Source organism: Amblyomma mixtum, chromosome 8 (assembly GCF_055824585.1).
Source record: "Amblyomma mixtum isolate Tamu chromosome 8, ASM5582458v1, whole genome shotgun sequence".
NCBI classification, from domain to species: domain Eukaryota; kingdom Metazoa; phylum Arthropoda; class Arachnida; order Ixodida; family Ixodidae; genus Amblyomma; species Amblyomma mixtum.
This window is the reverse complement of record NC_143019.1, coordinates 126,803,738-126,825,054: the sequence shown is the minus strand read 5'-3', so window position 1 is coordinate 126,825,054 and position 21,317 is coordinate 126,803,738. Positions and strand designations below refer to the sequence as shown.

The following is a 21,317-nucleotide window of genomic DNA, read 5'->3' as shown; positions in this document are numbered from 1 at the left end:
CAAAAGGGTCTTCTTAAATGAACACACATCCAAAAGTAAATTTCTTATACTAAGTGGGCAAGGCAGCAGCAGTAGGAAACGATCAATACTGCGATAGCATTTGGAATGTAAGTATGCACTAACCTGCACGACAAAGCAGAATGGGTTGGCCATTGTGTCCGATGTGCTGCTGCCGAGCCCACTGGTCTCCAACGTCAGGCTGCTGTTTCTTATACCCGCTGGTGGAAGCCTATGATGCGACGTCACTGATGCCGGCGCAGGCGTAGTAGCCACGATGAGTGGCTGGAAGATGTTGTCTACGGGGCAGTGATTGTCACGTGCAGATACGTCGATGACCAGGCGCTGCATGGCAATTCCATCTTCTGCGCAAGTGTGCGGCGCTTCCATTTGCAGCAAGAGAACTAGAACCTGCACGACAAAGCAGAATGGGTTGACCATTGTGTCCGATGTGGTGCTGCCGAGCCCACTTTCTGCCGAGCCCATTTCTCTCGATTGATCGCACCCAGGCGGAGCCGATTCTACTTTGTGCCAGAATGTTCTAGTAACTTTCCAAGCTTTATCTCGAATATTCGGTATCAGCTTTAAAATGAGCACGGCCGACAGCGGCGGGCATTCTGTTCGACAACCGCCCAGCACGCGTGTTGCTGCCCGAGCTCGTCCAGAACCAGCGAAGTTTTTTCGGCGCTGGCTTCCTGAGAAGTTTCAACGATAAGTGCAGGCGGGCCCCGGATCCACTGCGACCCGGAGGTACCGCAACCAGCCTCCCTGCCCAGGCGCCGTGCCTTTGCCGGTGCTCGGGCAAACTGCGTGAAGGTCGTGCAAGCAGCAGCCCAGCCGGCCACCCGTGACGTCATGGTAGGCCCGGGACCTGCTGCCCCTCCGGTGTTCCGTGCGCCGCCCCCAAAGGCGCATTGTTTTTCGTTCACAGTTACTTCCGACGCGACAGCTGACGACATCGTCGACGGCATCGAGTTGGTTGTCGGCCCGAAAGGGCTAGAGAGCCTCCAGCACCATGGAGGCATGAAGTTCTGCGTCGCCATGGCCTCGGCTGCGGCGGCGGAGAAGATGCTCGTGGAAGGCGCCTTCAACGTGAACGGCACTTCCGTCCCAGTAGCCTGCGTGGGTTCCTGCCGTGGTCCACGTGACGGCTTTTCGTGTGCCGCTGTTCGTGGGAGACGCGGCGCTGGCAGCGGCACTGAGCTCCTACGGCAAGGTGCTTGACATCACCCATCCCGTCTTCAAGGGCCGTCGTCACGTCGGCAACGGGACGCGCGTGGTCCGGATCGAGATGAAGCAGGCGGTGCCGAACTTCTTGACCGTCCAGGGCCACCGCGTCATGTTTGACTACCGAGGCGTCCGGAAGGTGTGTTCCCGCTGCGGGCAGGACGGCCACATCGGCGCGGCGTGTCGAACGCCGCGGTGCGCTCGCTGCGAGGTGTTCGGCCACGACACGGCCGGATGCGGAGCGGCTTGCAGGCGCTGCGGTGGAAGCCACGCCACAGCGGACTGCCTGCGACCACGGTCCTATGCGGCGGCCGCCGCCTCGAGGAAGGAACCGAGCAAGGACAACGTGGTCGCAGAAACGCGGAGCACACCAACCGTCCGGACGCCTGTTGCCGACGCGGACCCTACGACCAGCAGCCCGAGGGAGCCCGAGCCCACCCCCGCGACGGAGGTGCCCGTGAAGGAGCAGCTCGAGGGGACGCCTACAAACGAGGTGGAGCCGTTCGGTGCTGTTTTCGCGGTACCCTTGCCGCCGCTACCCCGCACAGCTTCCTTCAACACCGAGAGCAGCAGCGGCGATGAGTCGAGCGTGGCGTCGGGCGACCTGGTGGACGTACCGGACAAAGTCACGCCGCTTCGCCTGACAGGCGACTTGACGTGCGGCCAGGTGTCAGGACCGACGACTCCTGGAGGTGCGGACGACGCGCGCTTCCAGTCACCAGCCAGCCACACCCTCCCATCGGCGACCCTGGCGTCGGCATCGGCTTCAGCTGCGAGCGTCGCCAAGACCACGCAGCAACCGGTGAGCGAGGCCACAAGCGCCGACGACCCCGAAAACATGAACTTTTCCCGACCAGACTTCAAACGTGCCCACCCGCAATCATCGGAATCTGAAGGGCAGTTAACAAACGTTGTAGTAAAAAAGTGCCGCGCGCGTCAAGCGCCGCCCATGGCAGCGCTCTTTAGGTTGTATGTTATGCCGTCGGTGCTCTTGGCAGTCATGGCGGTTGTGCATCTCCTCTCCCTGAATGTTCGGGGATTTCAATCCGTAGACAGAGAGAGAGAGGTGATGCACTTTGCCAGGGCTAGGGGCGTCGACATCCTGTTTTTACAGGAATGCAACTTCCGTACTTCACTTGATGTGCTGAATTTCACCACCCGGTTTTCTGTTTTTGCTTATTTTTCGTTGACTGATTTTCATATGTGCGGTGTTGGTGTCGTTTTTGTAAACCCCTGCCTGCGCGCGGGTGCTCATTGCGCTTTCGGGCTGGACGGACGCACTCTTGCGGTCGACTTCACACTAAACCAGCGGCGGGTACGTGCGTTGGTTGTATATGCGCCAGCACGGCAGACTAGTAGTTCTGATTTTTTTGAGCGCCTCGACTCATTCCTCCTTGATCCCTACCCCACTTTCATCGTCGGTGACTTCAATTGTGTACTTAACATCGACCGTGACGTCCGCGGACAGGGTCATGGTCGCCGTTATTCCGGTGCCCCCGCGCTCCGCGATCTCGTGACTCAGTTCCGCTTGTCTGACGCGTGAGTGCAGCTTCACGGGGATGCCTTTGGAGCGACGTGGGAGAGAGCGCGGTCAGCCAGTCGGATAGACGAATTCTATTTTCCACCAGAGCTCGTTTCTTTTGTCGTCAGCTGCGAGGTTCTCGCGTTCCCTGCAGGCACGCTGGTGATTTCCGATCACCAGCCCTTGTCAGTCAGGCTCGACTTTGGTGAGGACACCCCACGTACTGTTACGTGGCGCATGGACACGAGCCTACTGGCAGACCCGGAAAGCGTGGCGTCGCTGCGTACGGCGTTAGCCGCATCGTGCAAAAGCTTCGTTGCGACTGATTCATGGGAAACACTCAAGACTCGTTGGCAGGCAGCTCTGGTGACGGCTGGTCAAGACCGCAGACGCCAGGTAACTCATGCACTGAATGACACCCTCAGGCGCATCCGTATAGTGCAAAGGGGAGCACCCTTAACGTTTTCCATGAGCGATTACCTGAGCCTACTTAAAGCACGTTACCACATGTTGCTCTGCCAGTCATCACGGGCAGCTAGTCGCGCACACCAGCTCGGGCGGCCTATATAAGACCCGGCTGTGCTACGACACGTACGTGCAGGCACGGCAGAGGAATTCGCTCCCGCTACTGTGCCTTTCGTGACACTCCCAGACGGCACCCAAAGCAAAACCACGTCCGATATCTGCACGATCTTTGCAAGTCACTTCTCGAACCTGTTCTCTACGGACAGTTGGCTAAATCTTCAAGATGGTTATGACGGGCTTCTACAAAGGTTTTTTGGAAACTTGCCACGAGTAGCTGAAGAGCTGCATGAAAACCTTTGCGCACCGCCGCCGCGGTGGCTCAGCGGTTATGGTGCTCGGCTGCTGACCCGAAAGACGCGGGTTCGATCCCGGCCGCAGCGGCTGGAATTTCTTTGGAGGAGAAATTCTAGAGGCCCGTGTACTGTGCGATGTCAGTGCACGTTAAAGAACCCCAGGTGGTCGAAATTTCCGGAGCCCTTCACTACGGCGTCTCTCATAGCCTCAGTCGCTTTGGGACGTTAAACCCCATAAACCAAACCAAACCAACCTTTGCGCACCAGCCACAAGCCAAGAGCTGCACGCCATCCTGCAGAGTATGAATGCAGCCTCTGCCCCCGGTCCAGACGGCATTCCAAGAAGTTTTTATTTAACGTTTTTTTTACCAGATCCAAGGAGCACTGCTGAAAATGGTAAACGGCTTTCTCGCGGATGGATTACGTCCGAACTCTTTCCTCGAATTTCGCATCATACTCATTCCGAAAGCGGGCGGCGACCCCTCCGACCCGCAAGCATGGCGGCCCATAAGCCTCTTAAACACAGACTACAAAATAGTCGCATCTTTACTAAACAGAAGAATGCGGACGATCCTGCCTCACCTAATCCACCGGGCTCAAACCAGCAGCGTGCCTAACCGCTCTGTGTTTGCTGCATTGGCACTCACAAGAGACCTGTTCACATTTGCCAGCAGGGCGGGCTTCACCGGGTGTTTTTTTTTTCGTTCGATCAAGCGAAAGCATTCGATCGGGTGGAACACTCGTATTTGTTCGGAGTCCTCGAAGCCTTCGGATTCCCGCCGCAAATTGTCAGCAGGCTACGCTTACTTTACGCAGACCTGAACGCTCATCTCTCCGTAAACGGCCACCAGAGCCCTCCCTTAAGTCACCCGGGGCATAAGGCAAGGATGCCCTCTCTCCCCAACATTCTTCGTGTTATGCCTGGATCCATTCATCCGGCGCATTAACGACAGTCCGTCCATACGCGGCGTCCCTCTGCCTGGCTAGGGCCAAATCAAAATTTCGGCCTACGCCGACGACGTGTCGCTTTTCCTCAAGGACGAGGAAAACGCCGCTTTTTCGCGGCTGTTTCTCGAGTACAGCAAGATATCGGTGGCCCTATTGAACAGGGGAAAAAAAAAACAAGGCACTAAGGTTTCGCACCTTCACACCGAACCTTGCGGGCGAGGTGGAGTGGGTGCAGGGAGTGAAAGTCCTGGGAGTAGTATTCCTCGCCAGCGGAGAAGTAGCCCGCAAAACCTGGACTAACCTCCGCACGAGCGCTAAGAAACGCCTCTCGGTGGCGTCAACTTTCCGCCTTTCAATGGCAGAGCGCTGCTATATAGTTAAGTCCACAATCCTAGCCGCATGTTTTTTTGTCGCGCGCGTCGCAAACCCACCGCGCACGTTTGCTCGCAGGCTAACCTCGGCCTGTGGCTCTTTCGTTTGGGCGGGCAAAACCGAACTTGTGTCACGAATGTTCATGCGCATTCCATCGTACATGGGTGGGTTTGGTATACCTTGTATCCGCACCATGTGCAATGTGCGCGCCTTGCGAGGAGTACGAGATCTTGTACGCACCCAGACTATCCCGGGAGAACACTCCTCACATACTTTCTGGGTTCAGCGCGTAACGTGTTTTTTACACAACACGTGGTTGGCCCTACAGCCGAGCAGCCGCCGGCATTTTTCGTTAACGTGCGTCGCACACTGGCGTCGTTGACTGCCAGCTGCCCGATCTGGATGTTGATGAAAGCCCGCCCTCCAGGATGTGTGAAGCACTAACGGTCGCTGAGCTGACCCGCGAACAACTCCAGAAATCGAGACGGGCACGCTGGCGCCAACTGACCTCAGCTGCGCTTCCTGCAGATGTCAGGGACTGCGGCTGGCTGCGAGGCTGGCGGGTCCTGCCCACAAGAGACCGCCTTGCGGCGTGGGGTGTGGCGCCCTCCGTCCGATGCCCGCAATGCGGTCTCTTAGAAACATTGCGGCACGCAATGTTCGACTGTGTAGTGGCGCGCACCTTCTGGGTACTAGTGTCACGAATGTTCGCAACCCGCCTGGAAGCGCGCACTAGTTCACGCGAACTGTTTACAAATATGCTCTTGTGTGTCGGCATGTTCGTTTTGTGGCGGCAGCGTGGAGCGGCTTCCTTGAATGGGCGTCCGCAATGAGGAATGTTTCCAATGTTGCAGCGCCTCCGCACGCGCCTCTTTGAGCAAGCATGCATGGACGCACTGACAATGAGTGAGGCTGAGTCCTTGCGCAAATGGTCGACATATTTATCGTCCTGCGCGGCGGTCGAGTGTCGGCTTTCTTACTGCCTTACTGACGTAGTCAGTGCTGCGTCACTGCGCATGTGCTTGACTGATCAGAGCATTGAGTTCCGCAGTTTTGCTTTGTATTTTTGTTGACATTAGTTGAAAATAAACTTCTCTTTCTACGCCGCCGCTGAGTGATTCAGTTCTTTGCGGGCGCAAGTCAGCCCGAATAAAGAGTTTCGTTTAGAAGACATTCTCGCTGTTTTTCTGTTCGCCGAACTGTAGTCACCACAACGTGAGAATATGGGCGGTCTCCTCCACTATAGTGTTGTAGGCCAAAACAACGTATGGAAGGACGGCATCCCATGTATTAAGTTCAGCTTCGATATACATGGCACGCATGTTATCGATGACATTTTCAGGGGCTCCGTGCGGCCGTTTGCCTGTGGATCGTACGCATTAGTACTCCAGTGGCCTGTGTAACACAAGCTGGCTTGTGTCAGCTCTATCACAATTTCTGTTCTCACCGTTATGAGCACTTCATGGGCGCCTTGTTGCAGGAGGATGCGTTCAACAAAAACATTTCGCCACTGCTGCTGTTGAGCTGTTCGCCAGGGGTTTTGCTTCCGGTAGCCGGTCGCTCCGATAGCTCACTTGTTGCCAGATGTTAGCGTATGGTAAAGGCCAAGAAGATGTATTCCTATTCTGTTGGATGAGATTTCTCGGGGCGGTATCGGTTTAAGTAGCCCAGCTGGTGTTGGCCCGGGTCAATTTCATCGCTCACAGCCACGGGATGTTTACACATAACGTGCAAAATCGGAGGATAACCATGGCAAGTAATATTCCTCTTGATTTTTCGCTCGAATGCTGTCAGGACGGAAAATAAAGTACGCGGTAGTATTCGGCGCAACACTCTCCTTCACGACGGGGCCATTCTGTTCACATAAAGAATCAACCCACGCTTGAACACTGCTGAGGGTGAAGAAACATTGCCATCGTGGTACTCGATGAGAATTTTTACGGGGGGGGGGGGGGGGGTCTGGGGGGGGGGGGGTCCGAGCATTGCTTCTACGCGGAAGTGCTGCTGCTGATAGGCCCAGGAAAGACGTCATCAGGGTCCTCTTTCGTAGGCGCGTCGACAGCGGCTCGTGACAGGAGCCGTAGGCTCCAGCGAGAGAAGCAGCCCGAGGGGAGTTTGAAGCTAACAAGAAAGTACGAAGCGTGAGAGTGGCCGACAACCTTGAATGGCCTTGAAGAGCCACGCATGTGGGACGCGCATGTGGGACGCGCATGAGTTGAACGCAACCCTGTTTGATCCTGCGCGATCGGTCTGGAAGGAAGTTTAAAATAATGTTTAAATTTTTTGTGGTTTTTATTTGCTATATATATGTTTATCAGCTGCAACCGCTGTTTGGTAATAACATTTTAGTAACAGGGCATTAGTTAAATTGAGCTCGTGCTTCTTCTGAATTCTTTCAAATGAATGAATTATATTATTAATCCCTTTTTCACTACTTGCAGCTTTGAAATTTGTAAAGATGGCATAAGCGCGAAAGCCATTGCAACTTTAGTTTTTATTGAAATGAAGCCTGCTCCTGGTGAAGCAACTGTGCTCGCAATCTCATAGAACAAGCAGTTATCAAGCAGTAATTGACAGAGACGCCCAAAATTATTTCTCCGTTATTCTTGAAACTTGACAATCAAGAGATGTGAACTGGGTTAGACGACATTATGATCCCTGGTGCATAATAAGCAGAATAAATTAGACCGAAATCTCGGTATTACGAAAAGTTTATAACGAGGAATTTGGCTATTTTTTAAAGCTCCGGCAAAAGACCATACATTTTTTATCTCGATCTCGCGAAGTAAGAGTTTCCTGCAGATGAATGCAACAAACAGCAAGAGATCACCACTGGTTTCAAAATAGATTTTTAATCGCGCTCTCTACATCCATATGCATTCGACGGGGCAAAGAGAAACTACCGCGCATAACCGGTTTTGTATAGTGCGGCACAACAAATGGGGGATAATTTTCCCCTGGACAATTCATCAGCGTCGGCTTCGCCTCGAGAGAAGTTTGTCTGCGGCACACGCACCTTCTCCAAGTCACGGCTAAGCGACCAGCTGAGCAACACTCTGAAAAACTGGAATACTAGGATGTGTGCCAAGTGCCGGGGGAGGGCAGGGCATTGCTGTGATGACCGCTACGGCCGGCACGAGACGAAAATACATCAAACCTGAGTGCTAAGAGCGGAGAGCGGTTAGCATTGCTTGCTGCATAAGCCGACGCTATTTCTCAAGGGCTGAGCACGAAGCTGTAGTTTTACAGCAACCATTGATGGCATAGATACATAAAGCTTGCATCTTTAGGCATTGCAAGCCTGCCGCACTGAAAAGACAGTGCTTCATTGGGAATAATAGCGGTAGCTCGCTAGTCTACGGTAGTGGCTCAAGTGGAGAAACAAAGCCTTGGCCTTGACTCAAAATTTTCCCATTTAAGCGTGAACGCAACTGTCCAATGAGAAAAACAAACACGGCAGGAAATCTAGCCAGAAATACAAGCCAAGTTAAGAAATGCTCCGCAAGACCTTCACAAAAAGACTTGCGCCGAGCTTAGTGATAGATAAGTTCTCGCAGAGCCCAACGTTGGCGCTCCAACGTGCTGTCAACATTGAACGCCCACAGTACAGACGTCGGCGCAACGTATTCAAAGGCTTCAACCAACATAACGAAAATCAGTCAAGAGAAAAAGTATCAGATGTCGTGTATGAATTCTGGCAAAATGTCCCAAACAAATATGGAAAAAAAAGTTATAAATGCCGAGTCACAAAATTTTGAGTCTCTGGCCTTTGGAACACGAAGCGGCTTCTTTTCACTAAGATTGCAAGATGGACGAGCCCATCATTTCGGTGCACGTGCAAATCACAGCTCTGTTGTAACAGTTCGCAGGATGATTTAACGGCTCCAAAAGCGAAAACTTGAAATATCAGCGAAATTCAAAAGCTTCTTTGGCTCTTCATGCAATGCTAAAACATAAAAAAAATCTTTGTGACCCGTACCCGACGGCTAGTAAATGGGCCCAAGTCCGACGCGCAAATAAACAGGCATTGTACAAATGCAATGAAAAAAACAATAATAGAATTTTGTTAGCCCACCCCTCATGTAATTTCCTTCTGGACCTTTGAGGAAAAATAAATAAATAAATGAAAAAAAAAATAAATGAACAAAATATTCATTAAATTAAAGAATGGTGTATGAGGGTTTAACGTAGCAAAGAGACTAAAGCTACCACAGACGCCGTAGTGAAGGACTGCCAAATTTAGACCACCTAGGGTTCTTTAACGTGCACTTACATCGAGCAGTACACGGGTCTCTAGTACTTCGCCCCCATCGAAATGGGACCACAGCGGCCGGGATCGAACCCGCGTCTTTCGGTTCAGCAGCCGAGCACCATAACCACTGAGCCACCGCGGCTGCTGATAAGTTCAAGGACGCAGTAGATAAAACATTCACAATAGCTAACAAGGGCCTCGATTGTCGCAGTCTTGATGCCATTGGCAGCGTAAGAAGGTTTTCTCACAGCTTCTGCCCTCACCGTTCGATCACGTTCCTACGTGGCAGTCGCGGTAACACCGGGCTTACTCCGGGTAAACACTCTGAAGGTTCGGTTGCAGTATGCATAAACACCCCCGAAAGCAGACGATTGGACAGCCGCCGCTGTAGCTCAGTTGGTAGAACACAGGACGCGAGATTAGGAGGTCACGGGTTCAGATCCCACTAGTGCCATGTGGTCATTTTTTCTTCTGCTATATGATAAATTATCCTTCAAACGGTTAGCCTGTAACCTCCCATTGATGAACACCACAAGTAAAAAAAAAAATTGGTGGCTTTTAAACCGAGAACACGTGCGGAAGGAGGTGTACATTCTTCAACTGGAGGGGGCACTTAAACTCCGCCTTAAGAGCACGACGCGATACGAGCAGAGGGTGAATGCCCATGTATGCCGAATTTTTCACTTTCTATTCAACCTTCATATATGGCGTTGAGTCCTCATACCCCTACCAGCGCAGTGGCGCAGCGGGTAAGATTTTCCACTGCACTGGCAGGTGGCTGTTTCTATCCCAGCCACCTGTAGGCTTTGTGCGACCCATGTTGCTCTTCCCGAGCAACACCTCGCGCAGCTGGCACGACGCTCTTCCGAACTTACCCGAGCTCACCCGAGTAACTCGGGTAAGCTCGGTTAACTTGGTTTGCTAGGCGCGGCGCCATCTGTTGGAGCGCAGCTGAAGCGGTTGCTAGGCAACGGCATAGGGAGTCCACGGACCACGCGACGAGCGGTTCGACCTGGCGTAGTATTGCTTTCGCAATAGAATCCCCTATGCTCCTTGGTATCGGCTACTATTGGCTTCAGTAATGTATGTCATAAAGAGCACCTCTTTTCCCTCCCGTCGTCTGCTCTATTACTTTGCTTCACATTCAAACGGGAAATTTCTGGGGCGCAACGGGCATGGGGAAAAGGTATTCGAGGTTCAATGTGAAAGTGACCTTTCCACACTGGTCAAATGAGGTTGTGTTGTCCTGCTGTTCTTTGAGTCTAAATTCCGTATTATATGGTGCGCTCAGGCTATACATCGTTGGAAGTAAAGAGTATCGAAATCGGAACAATGTCCTCTGTTTTTTTTTATTTAAACGTTGAATCTCTGGGAAACAGAAAAGCCTAATTGCAATGCCTTTTTTGCAGGCTCCAAAACGCCTTTAATGTGCTCTTTACTTAGACCTGACAATGCCATTAAAATTATGCTTTATCTTCCGATAATGAAAACTTTTTATATTCATACAACCAAGCGCCTAATTGGTCGCGTGTCTCTTCTTGTTTTGTACTGTTTGAGAGCGCATTTCCTTGCACAATTTCTTGTTGATACAGATAGTTATGAAACTGTGTGCCACGAGGTAAAAAATATTTTATTTGCAGCCTTTTATCCTCTTCCACAGGGCAGTATTTCAGGCTTTCTTGCATTTCTAGACAACATGCTACCATTTGTAAATGAAAATTGATGCAATGTAATCGTTGGTGGCGATATTATTATTGATGTGGCCTCTAATAATTCCAAGAAGCTGAATTTTAAAGTGTCCTGAAAAGCAACGCCTGCAGAAACATTATAAATTTGCCTGCTCTTGTGACACCTTCTTCAGAAGGAGCAATAATTTTGTTTGCAGCAAACTATGACAGGTTCTAGTAGAGCAGCTATTCTTACTTGTTCCATTACTGATCATATGGCAATATGCTGTCAAGTTGACACTAGCTCTATTAATGCATATGAGTACTCTGCCACAAATTAGGTGCTTATCTCACAGATATCCCTGAACCCTTTTCATCGTAAATTAAAAGCTGCAAGCTGGCATTACATTGGCAATACCGGTAATCCAAATGGTCCTTACGAAACGCTTATGCGCCCTTGTTTATTCATTTATAGCAAAGATATCATTCGTAAAGGACGTTTGAAAACCAAAAATTATAAACTTTGAAGGACCTCTGAACTCCGGAAAAGTAACAAAAAGGACGCACTTTCAAAAAAATTCATGCATTAATATGATGACGCGGGCTTTATTTATTTCGAATGTTTCCGTAATACTCCAAAGAAGGAGTTAAAAAGTGCCGGGATGCCAATATTCTTCTTAATTTTCTACGTGTTCAGGTCGTGCAAGTCAATTGTAGAGTAATATGAACGATGTATCGGACGTAGGCAGGAAAATGGTTCAGTAGTTGCAATAGTTGCAGACTCAAGTTTCTGTTCCTTATTATCAGTAATGCAATTAAAATCAATAGGACCGATTATTTCGACATTCGTTCTAATGAATCATCTAGACATCTCCACAGCATGTATATTCCGCCTCCAGTAACTCGTAACCATGCATTTAAATATAGTTTCTTCCCCAGAGCAATAAAAGAATGGAACATGCTTTCCGATTCCGTAGTTCAATCTTCTTCGCTCAGTGCATTTTTGGTTAATTTAGACTCTTTTATTTATTCCGGGAGCGCGCTGTGCTAACATGACTGGCTTAAGTCCGTGTATTGTGTTTCGTGTCTTTATATAGTGTTTTACTGTGTAGATGCTTTCGAGTGTGCGTGATTATGTTTTTTGTTGCTCTCTTCTACAATGTAATAGGGCACTGTGTACACTTCTCTCGTCCTCTTTAATGACTTGTTACGTGTACAATGCGCTTGATGACAGATTTGTTGGTATTTTCGTTTTCTTTTTTTTTCCTACCACTCCTGTAATGACCCTTCAATAGGGTTAACAGTATCAATAAACAAACAAACAAACAACAAACAAACTATTCGCGAGGCAGAAAGGCTGAAAGGTGATTCAATGGTTATTGCTATTAACAATATTTTTGTTGAGAGAAAAGTAATCACCGGCTCCTTGGCATATAAGAGCATTCTAAGCCCAGCCAATACCAATATATTATTTTTAAAACCAACGTACACTGAAGAAGTTTGGTGTGAGTTTTCAAGTTAGAAGAATTCGCATAGCTGTGACGCCTATGATGTAAAGATTAGATCGGCAAAATACATCATTGATAATAAAAGTCCGGCACTAACATAAATATTCAACTTTTATCAACAAAAGTTTGATAAAGAAAACGTGATGGCCGAGGTGTTTCTCATTGTGACTCAATATCAGTGTTTCCAGATTTCCCTAAAGGTATGAAAAAAATACTTTTGAAACAGCTTTCCCTTTTTTGTAATAAATATACTGTGATCACAAAATCACAGTACAGCTTCCAAAGAAGTCGGTCCACAGAACTAGCACTGCTTGACCGAAAATAATATATTTTGCAAAATTTTTCAGCATAAAAATTTAGTGCTCGGCATCTTTTGTTGACTTTACCCAAGCCTTCGACAACATTATTTATTGCATTTTTTTACGAAAAAAATAAGCGCGCTATTCGAGGATACTTACTGGTTTGGTTTATTGGTTTATTGTGGTTTAACGGCCCAAAGCGACTCATGCTATGAGGGACGCCCGGAAATTTCGACCACCTGGGGTTCTTTAAGGCGCACTGACATGGTACCGCACACGGGCCTTTAGAATTCCGCCTCCATCGAAATTCGCCGCCGCGGCCGGGACCAAACCCGCGTCTTTCGGGTCAGCAGCCGAGCGCCGTAACCACTGAGCCACCGCGGCGGGATGAGGACACGTAATGAGTATGTTAATCTGTTATATCTGCCACAAGAAGCAACTTCTCCAAATAAATAATCTTGTACATGATCAGAAAGCGCTAGCCCCAGGCATCCCACACAGGAGAATTCTTGGTCTCTTACACTTTAATTTGCATATACATTAATGATATATTTTCTATCTCATGCGAACTAAAATTTATTACATATGCTGACGACACAAGCTTCTTTGTGTATTTCTTTTGCACTGAAGCATTCATTAAAGGAACGAGAGTCGTAAAAAACATGGAAACTTAAACTAACAACTTTATATTAGTACAAAAAAAAAACAAAAGCGGTTATTTTCCATCCCAAGGATAAACAACTAACTACCAGACATGACCTTGTTTTCAAATCCACAATGCTTGAGGTGGTTGAACGCAACAAGGTAAACGGTGTGTATTTTTCGGAACCTGTGTTGTAGGCTGACGACGTCGATGATATTTTTAAAAAAATTTATTTCTATTTCTTCACTTCCTCTTTTCTCCCTTCTCTTACGGTGCAGTTCGGATGTCTATAGATATGTGAGATAATTATAGCGCCATTTACTTTGTTCAGAAATATAAAAACCATTATCGTGTTCGATAACCGATATACTCATTCTAAATCTTCACGTATTCCCAATTTCAACAAAGCTGGCTTTTTACTACGCGTTATTTTCATGCTCAGTAAGGTATTCTTATTTATTATTGGACACAACGACAGAACAAAATTTAACAGCTTTTAAGAATTAAAACAAAGATTTCACGAGTGATTAATTTGGCGCCTTTTCATTCCAGTGCAGAAATCTTCAAAATGGTCCAGATTATTCCTTTAACCAATATGCTCCAATATAAGCTCTGGCGAGATTACTTGATCAGGATTAGTAAAGAAAACTCGTTATTACTTGATACACCACACTTAGAATCATTAGGTAACGCGGCCCATAACACTAAAAAAACCGAGCGTTGGTATATGCCAGAATGTCGCGGTAATTACAGGCTCCAAATGCTTAGAAATAACTTGCATCATTTGCTAAATGTATCCCTAAAAGCAGAAATAGACGCTTAAAGAATAAACTTACTCGACCTAAAAGTGCTCAATTATTAATTTACTCTAATGGTTCCTATGACAAAACGCACTTCATAATGAAAGCACTTTATTTAGACCAATCTTCCAGTGCTGTATTAGAAAAGCATTTGTGGAGAACTTGTTCCTAAATTCTACGTTGAGCCCTCTTTTTGGCGTACTTTGTAAAAGTGCCATGCTTTTTTTTGCTCACGTTGCTTCGCTGTTGTCAGTTTAGGAACCAAGATTTTTTCAAGCCTTAATGAAACGACTTTTCTTCTTGGCCTTCCGTAGAAATGTGCATGCCGTTTCGTAAAAAGCGAATAAAAGAATGAACCTGAAAAAAATATATATCTTGTCTTGACGTCGTTCTGTGCTGAGCGTGCTATGCCACTCCGCGTCACGTCTTGCGTTTCTCACGGCACCGCTGCATAAACAATAAGCAGCGCCCTTTACCTCTATCGCACAATGGCGACTCAGCGCCCAGGCTGGCGGGCCTATGTATGGTACATTTTACCTTTAACACTCCTTATTCCCGCGTACCGAAGTTAAGGTGTGGACTAACACATTGGCTAGATTGGGCAATGTAAACATAAATAGAAACAGGAGCTATACTAGATCGACACTTTAGTGAGTGAACACGGTAGTCGTGTTGAGGTGACACTGGGTGTGATCCGGAGAGAACAGCGTGCGAAGACTTGAGAATGCGAACAGCTCAGAAGAACTGAACAGAAAACAAATTTGTAATTACGGCCAGCTTTCCTCGCTAGTGTGCTTTGTGTGAAATGTGTAGCCTTGACTAAAATATTCGAAACATTTCTGCACATTCATCTTCACTCTTCCTGTTAACATGTAAGAATAACGGTGAAATACCAAAAAAAAAGCTTAGGAAACAATTCACTATTTTTTTTAAACCGCTGGAGAGAACAAAAAGCAAATAACAATCTTTTTAGTCTATGGCATGCAGTGTCATTGCTCCTAGCGGTTAGTGCACGCCTAAATGTATTCATTTTTTCTTCATTTGGTCTATGACGCAGAACTGCGCATACGAGGCAATTCCAAACCTTGCTGTCGCCAAACTCGGTATGTCGTACGCCAAGAGGATCCTCGGCTGAGCAGAAGGCGCCACCTCAGCCAAGAAGACATCGCCGACGAAAAGCGTGTATTCTTGTCGTCTCCTTGAGCGTACACAGGAATAAAATGACTGCACAGCGTCCATCTTCGAGACACGCACTGTTTTCGCACTGGAAATGCAAAACAATACCCCCACATGCACTTTAGCAACAACACGTAGGTATTACAAAGGACTACGAATGCATTCCAAACATTCACCATGCATAATGTTGTCCGCAATGCAAAGTAGATAAATTATAAAGCCGAGAGAGATAAGGGCCATGGTAATACAATTCTGTCAACAATTTCGCAGCCAATGGCCATTTCGTCATCATCATCAGCCTGAACAGGCCAACTGCAGGGCAAATGCCTCTCTCGTGTCCCTCCAATTAACCCTGTAATTTTCCAGCGGCAGCCATTGTATCCCCGCAAACTTAACCTCATCCACCCAACTAACTTTCTGGAGCCCCCTACTACGCTTAGCTTCTCTAGGAATTCACTCTGTTACCCTTTAAGTCCAGCGGTTATCTTGCCGTTACATTACATGCCCTGCCCAAGCCCATATTTTTCTCTTAATTTCGACTAGGATATCATAATTCCACGTTGGTTACCTCACCCACTCTGACCACTTCCGGCCTCGTAACGTTACACCAATCATTTTTCTTTCCATAGCTTGTTGTCCTTAACTTAAGGTGAACCATTTTAGTTAGCCTCCACGTTTCTGCCGTGTATGTGAGTACCGGTAAGTTACAGCTGTTATATGCTTTTCTCTTGAGGGATATTGTTACACTGTCGTTGATCATTTTGAGAGAGCCTGCAATATGCGCTCCACCGCATTCTTATTTTTCTGGTTATTTCCCTCTCATGATCCAGACCAGCAGCCACACATACCGTAGCGCGTTGTTATCGTTAGACTATTTCTCTCAATAAGGGCGAAAAAATATCTGTGCCGCCAACTGTTGTATATCTTGAAGAATAACGCAGCAAATGTGCACGTGTATTAGCTCTTTGGAGCGGCGTCAGAGGTTCATCCAAAGCGACTGCCAACAGACACGTGTGCTCTGTCGAGGCTATAGCCTTGGTGACCTACGCCGCTCAACCTGCGCATACGATCAGGCCACGATGTGTAGGCACTGGAGAAAAAACAGCAAAGCTGATGGGTTGCGCTTCTATTTCTGCAAGTCACACCTTTTCTGTCCTATTCCTGCTTGACCTTTTTTTAGTGCGCGACCACTAAGGCCACACTCGTCGAGTTCATAGATCTTTGTCTAAAGCCTGCTACACATTGAAAACCGAGCCTCGAACCATAACTGAAATTAAAACCGAATTTGTAGCGCGCCAAATTCGCATATGGCCTGACTACGCTTCGCATCCGTCATCTTTTTATTGAAAACAAAGAAATTCAAGAAGACAATAGTTCTTCAATACAAAGAAATACAAGAAGACAACATTAAGGCGAAAGCCTTTAATGGATCATACTGTCGTGACAAGGCGTGTTAGCAAATTTGTCCGCGTTTCAGATTGGTCGAAATGGTCGTGACGTCACAGTTACTGCGCAATTTCCTTTCCTCAAATACAAATTTCGACTAGTGTCCACCGAGATATGTGAGACAGTTACTGCGTAATTTCCTCTTCTCAAATACAATTTTCTTCATTACGGCCCCTCTTTCTCTTCATTCCTTCACTCCCACTTCCTCCCTTCCTGTACGGTGCGGTTCGGGTGTCCACCGAGATGACAGAGAATTACAGCGCCATTTCCTTTCCTCAAAAAGCGTTGCGTTCAATGGGCGACGCATCGCGCCGAACGGGTGGTGGCATTCCGTGGACTCCCTGGCAGCGCTACAGCACGCTCTCGCGTTCCACTCCTAAAGGCAAAGATTAAGCGTTATTAATTGACAGTTAATTAATGCACCAACAGAATGTGAAGTGAACAATCGCGTAGCAGAATGCAGCACTCAGGTTTTCGCCTTTCACCCCTTTAGCCGCTAAAGTTCCTCGTAATTTTCTGTTCTTTTTGGTGGCTTTCCCTGCAAGGTACTCACCACACAGCAATAAAGATCAGAGGGCGGAGCGAAGCCTTTCGCCCGGATGCTATCATTTTGGGGTGAGGACTTGTATTCAAAACAGAGCCCTCCTCTACGTTGCTACGAAGGCATAAGACGCCTTTTGTTTTCGGAATTATTGGTCGCGGTCTCAGGCTGCACTTCCCGCTGACAAGAACTATTTCTTCCGTGCATAGGCCTCTCTCGTCAATGAATAACATGGGAACAGGCATTGTTACCCCGACAACTTTCAACGGAAAACTTACGCTCGATACTAAGAGACAACAGAATGAGTGTTCTGCATGCCAACCCACAACAAACGTACCGAAAAGCTACCTTCCTAATTATATGTTTGCTAGGATAACCACGACCAAAGATGTTTTTTCCGGAATTTACAACAGGATTACCTCCTGCCCCGAAATGTGTGCGCCCTCTGGTGTACTCTAAGTCGAATATAAAAGCAAATCCTCGCAACATAAGCAAGTTTCAAGCTGCAGCGCAGAGCTCTGGCCGATACGGTCTTACAGAACGCCTTCACTATTGAATAAAAGGTTTTCGACTTCAGTTTTATATTGAATGACACCTGCCAGCAAGGAATTATTACAACGCAAGGAATGTAGAGTAATAATGGGAGGGTTGCTGCCATCGCCATTAAGCTTAACAACTCGTAGATATTTAAGGTAGTACAAGCCCATGCTCGTATAATGAGCTATGATGAAGAGGTACTTGAAAGTTCACATGAAAACGTGGTGTCGGCAATGCGTCAAGTAAAAACACAGTAAAATGTACTGATGGGCGGCTTCAGTGCCAAAGTAGGCAAGAAGCAGGATGGAGAGCACGTACGTTCTGGCTTTGACATAGGTATTAGGAATAGCAGATGCGAGTTATTAGCAGACATCGCAGAATAGAACAGTTTGTGAATCATGATCGCCTTCTGCAAACGGTAGATTCAGCCCACAAATAGACCGAGAACAGAGGATACTATTGGAGTGACCAAGAAAGGCATCAACGAGCAAGCGATAACTCGGAAAGCAGCGGAATTCAGCATCTCGCTGCAGAACATATTTTAGCTTTAACAGAAGACGGTGAGCTTCATGTCCAAGATATCAACGATAACAACAGAGCCATCAATACTAAGCGAGCAATAGAATTAGGTGGTTGGATTGCTCGACATGGATAGTGGTAAATTTTCTCAAGCTGCAAAAGAAATATTCTCTCTAACAGAACTGATAAATAGGCCTGGCCAAGAAATCAAAGTTAATAAGCTGGAAGTGACCGGCATTATATCAGTTAACTTCGTCGCTCCAGTTGCCTGAAAGTATGTGTTGAAGATGTGAGTGGCGGGATTTGAAGATTTTTGACAAGCCATCCACTTTGGAAATGCGAGCACCACATAGGGAAATTACCACGTAAAGGTTTGAAAAAACCGGCGAGTTCGCGGGCCGCAGAGGATAGGACAGGATAGGATAGGATAGGATAGGATAGGATAGGATAGGATAGGATAGGATAGGATAGGATAGGATAGGATAGGATAGGATAGAATAGGATAGGATAGGATAGGATAGGATAGGATAGGATAGGATAGGATAGGATAGGATAGGATAGGATAGGATAGGATAGGATAGGATAGGATAGGATAGGAAAACTTTTAATGTCCGACAGAGGGCAGCCAGAGGGCTACCCGCCCAGACGACGGCCGAAAGGTCTTGACTCTCGGCGGCGGCTTCGGCCAGTCGGACGAGTTGTAACTGAGTCGCCGGGTCGGAGCTCAGTAGTAAGGTCTCCCATTGATCTTTTGTGTTTATACCTCGTCCCTCCCGGGGGGCATGAGGACATTCCCATATGTCCTGGTATGGGAATGGTATGGGTATGGGACCATATGTATGTGGTCCAAGGTGGCCCTAAGTTCGCAGTTTGCGAATTTCTCTGAAAATTGCCCTGGGTACATAAGACTCCAAAGGGCCGGGTTAGGAAAGGTTTAAGTTTGTAACCGGCACCAGTTGATGGCTTGGTATCTGGTCAAGGATCTATCCGCTGGAGGAAGCCTAGCTCGTTGCAAACGGTAGTGCTGTGTAACTTCTCTTGTCCAACCCAATGCCATGTTGAAGCCAGGGCGGGGGCTTTACGGTAACATGAAATTCAAGATGGTTCTTCCTTTCGCTTCGGAGGGGCACAGGACTCTCCCAACGCGGTTATTCGGCCGTGATGAAGGAAGAGACGACGATCGACGAATGCAGAAGATTATGAAGAGAGACGAGGAAAAATATTAACAAAATTTACTAGTGCAAAGATTAAAGTTACAAAGGCAAAGTCACAAATACGTATTGAGCAAACTGTACCTTAAAGAAAAATTCTCACACAGAGAAAACACTCCACATGGCCTTAATTATCGACCGAAGGTCTCGGTTAAAGCCTAGGTAGTTGTAGTAGGTCGTGCCAAGCCCGGAACCTCAAGCTATACTAGACAAGGCTACGCAAGACTGAGAGTCTACAATATTTTTGCTTGCATATTTATATTGTTGTGAATTTCGAACACCGGGACGCTCCCAAGGATGGCGGCCAGGCCTGCGTCTCTCCGAGACTGCGCGTCGTCTTCCAGGAGAGTGTTGCGCGTTCGGACCGGTCAGCTACCGGGACGCCCCCAAGGATGGCGTCCAAGCCTGCCAGGCCAATTAGCCACCAGGACACTCCTGATTGGACGAAAAGGGGCGGGAGTATGTGCCGACTCTATTTAAGTGCTCCCGTCTCCTTTGTTCGTGTCTTTTCCCTGTTGTGATACATCTGGTCATGTAGCGTGCTTTTCACTGCTGCTTGTAAATATGTCAATATATACAATTATCTTTTTAACGCGGCTCCTAATCAGTTCTCCGTCTCGTCATTGCTCCTGCCGGTCGGCGACAGTGGACCCGCGTCCCGACGACAACTGAGGACCCGCGTCTCAGTAATATGCTTCACAAAATAAAGAAGTTAGGGCAGTCATGTTTCAAGACCCGCCCTAGACTTCGCTAACAAATGAAATTTTAATATACAGTAGCCACAGCCCTGCAAGGTTGGGAACAGCCTCTAGCCCCGTGTTTAGTTACAAAAAAAGAAACATACAAAGAAAACATTCAGGACACCCTGTCCACTCAGTGCTCCTCGCCCTGTCCGCATGATTCTCCTCTTGCCCTTTCGTCGCCGCACCCGCGTGTCGCCTCTCCAGGGACGAGCTCTAGGTAAACGACAGGGCGAGTTATTTGCTGCCTCATCGTGGAAGTGCCGAATTGGAGAGGCCACAAAGGGGCCCGGCGACGCTGCGGCGCTGTCAAGAATGCCAGCAAACGAAATTGCCCTTCGCGAAACTCCAGCTGCGAAAGAGGTACGCGGATCCGCTGGCATGCTCTGTTGGTGCCCCGGCGGACGCCCGGTTTCAACAATACTAGGAGTCGGCCATCATAGCGCCGCTGCTAAGCGCGCACTGACTTCAGGGCTTTTTTTTTTTTGCATCTTTGCGGAGGACGCGCGGGTGGAGAGCGCTGGGGTTTACTCAGAACTCTCTGAGCAGATCGAGGGTGCGTAATGTCCTCACGTCACTGTAATTAAAATAAAGTATTGAGCCCATAATGAAACGCATCCTTACAGTAACTACCACTGTAAAAGAATCGGGGATTGCCTTAGGCCCAAAGGTAGCTAAAAGCAGGCAAGAGCAAATTAAGCATATGCAAACATCAGATGCTTTACGACAATAACTGGTGGGCACGTTGGTCGGACATGATTTTTTGTGCAACACCGCAACAGCACAAGGCCAGAGGACGAGACGGGTGCTGTGTATCAGTGCTGTGTATCAGTGCTGTGTATCGTCCCTTCTCGTCCTGTTGCCTTGTGCCGTTGCGCTGTTGCACAAGAAATCAGATGCTTGCGTTACGAGACACGCAGGACATTGTAATTACCAACAATTGTAAGATCGTTAAAGTAGCCCAGAAGCTCTACACACATCTATGCAGCCGCCGAAGCAATCAAAACGACAATAAAAGCCACAGCAGTGCAGAGCAATTGCAGATCATTCTGCCAGTAGCCAAAGCAGAAGCAAAGAAAAAATCAGAAGCAATA

General features: G+C 48.0%; 1 protein-coding gene across 1 annotated transcript in view; it reads left to right on the top strand.

Annotated features, from left to right (window-relative positions):
* LOC149334258 (uncharacterized) overlaps positions 1 to 15,246 on the top strand; it is a 67,107-nt gene extending 51,861 nt beyond the window's left edge. Inside the window, exon 6 of the mRNA XM_089556227.1 lies at positions 15,111 to 15,246. Within this exon, the coding sequence (XP_089412353.1) occupies positions 15,111 to 15,188 (78 nt within the window). The 3' untranslated portion in view covers positions 15,189 to 15,246. The remainder of the gene's footprint in view (positions 1 to 15,110) is intronic.
* Positions 15,247 to 21,317: the final 6,071 nt, after the last annotated feature.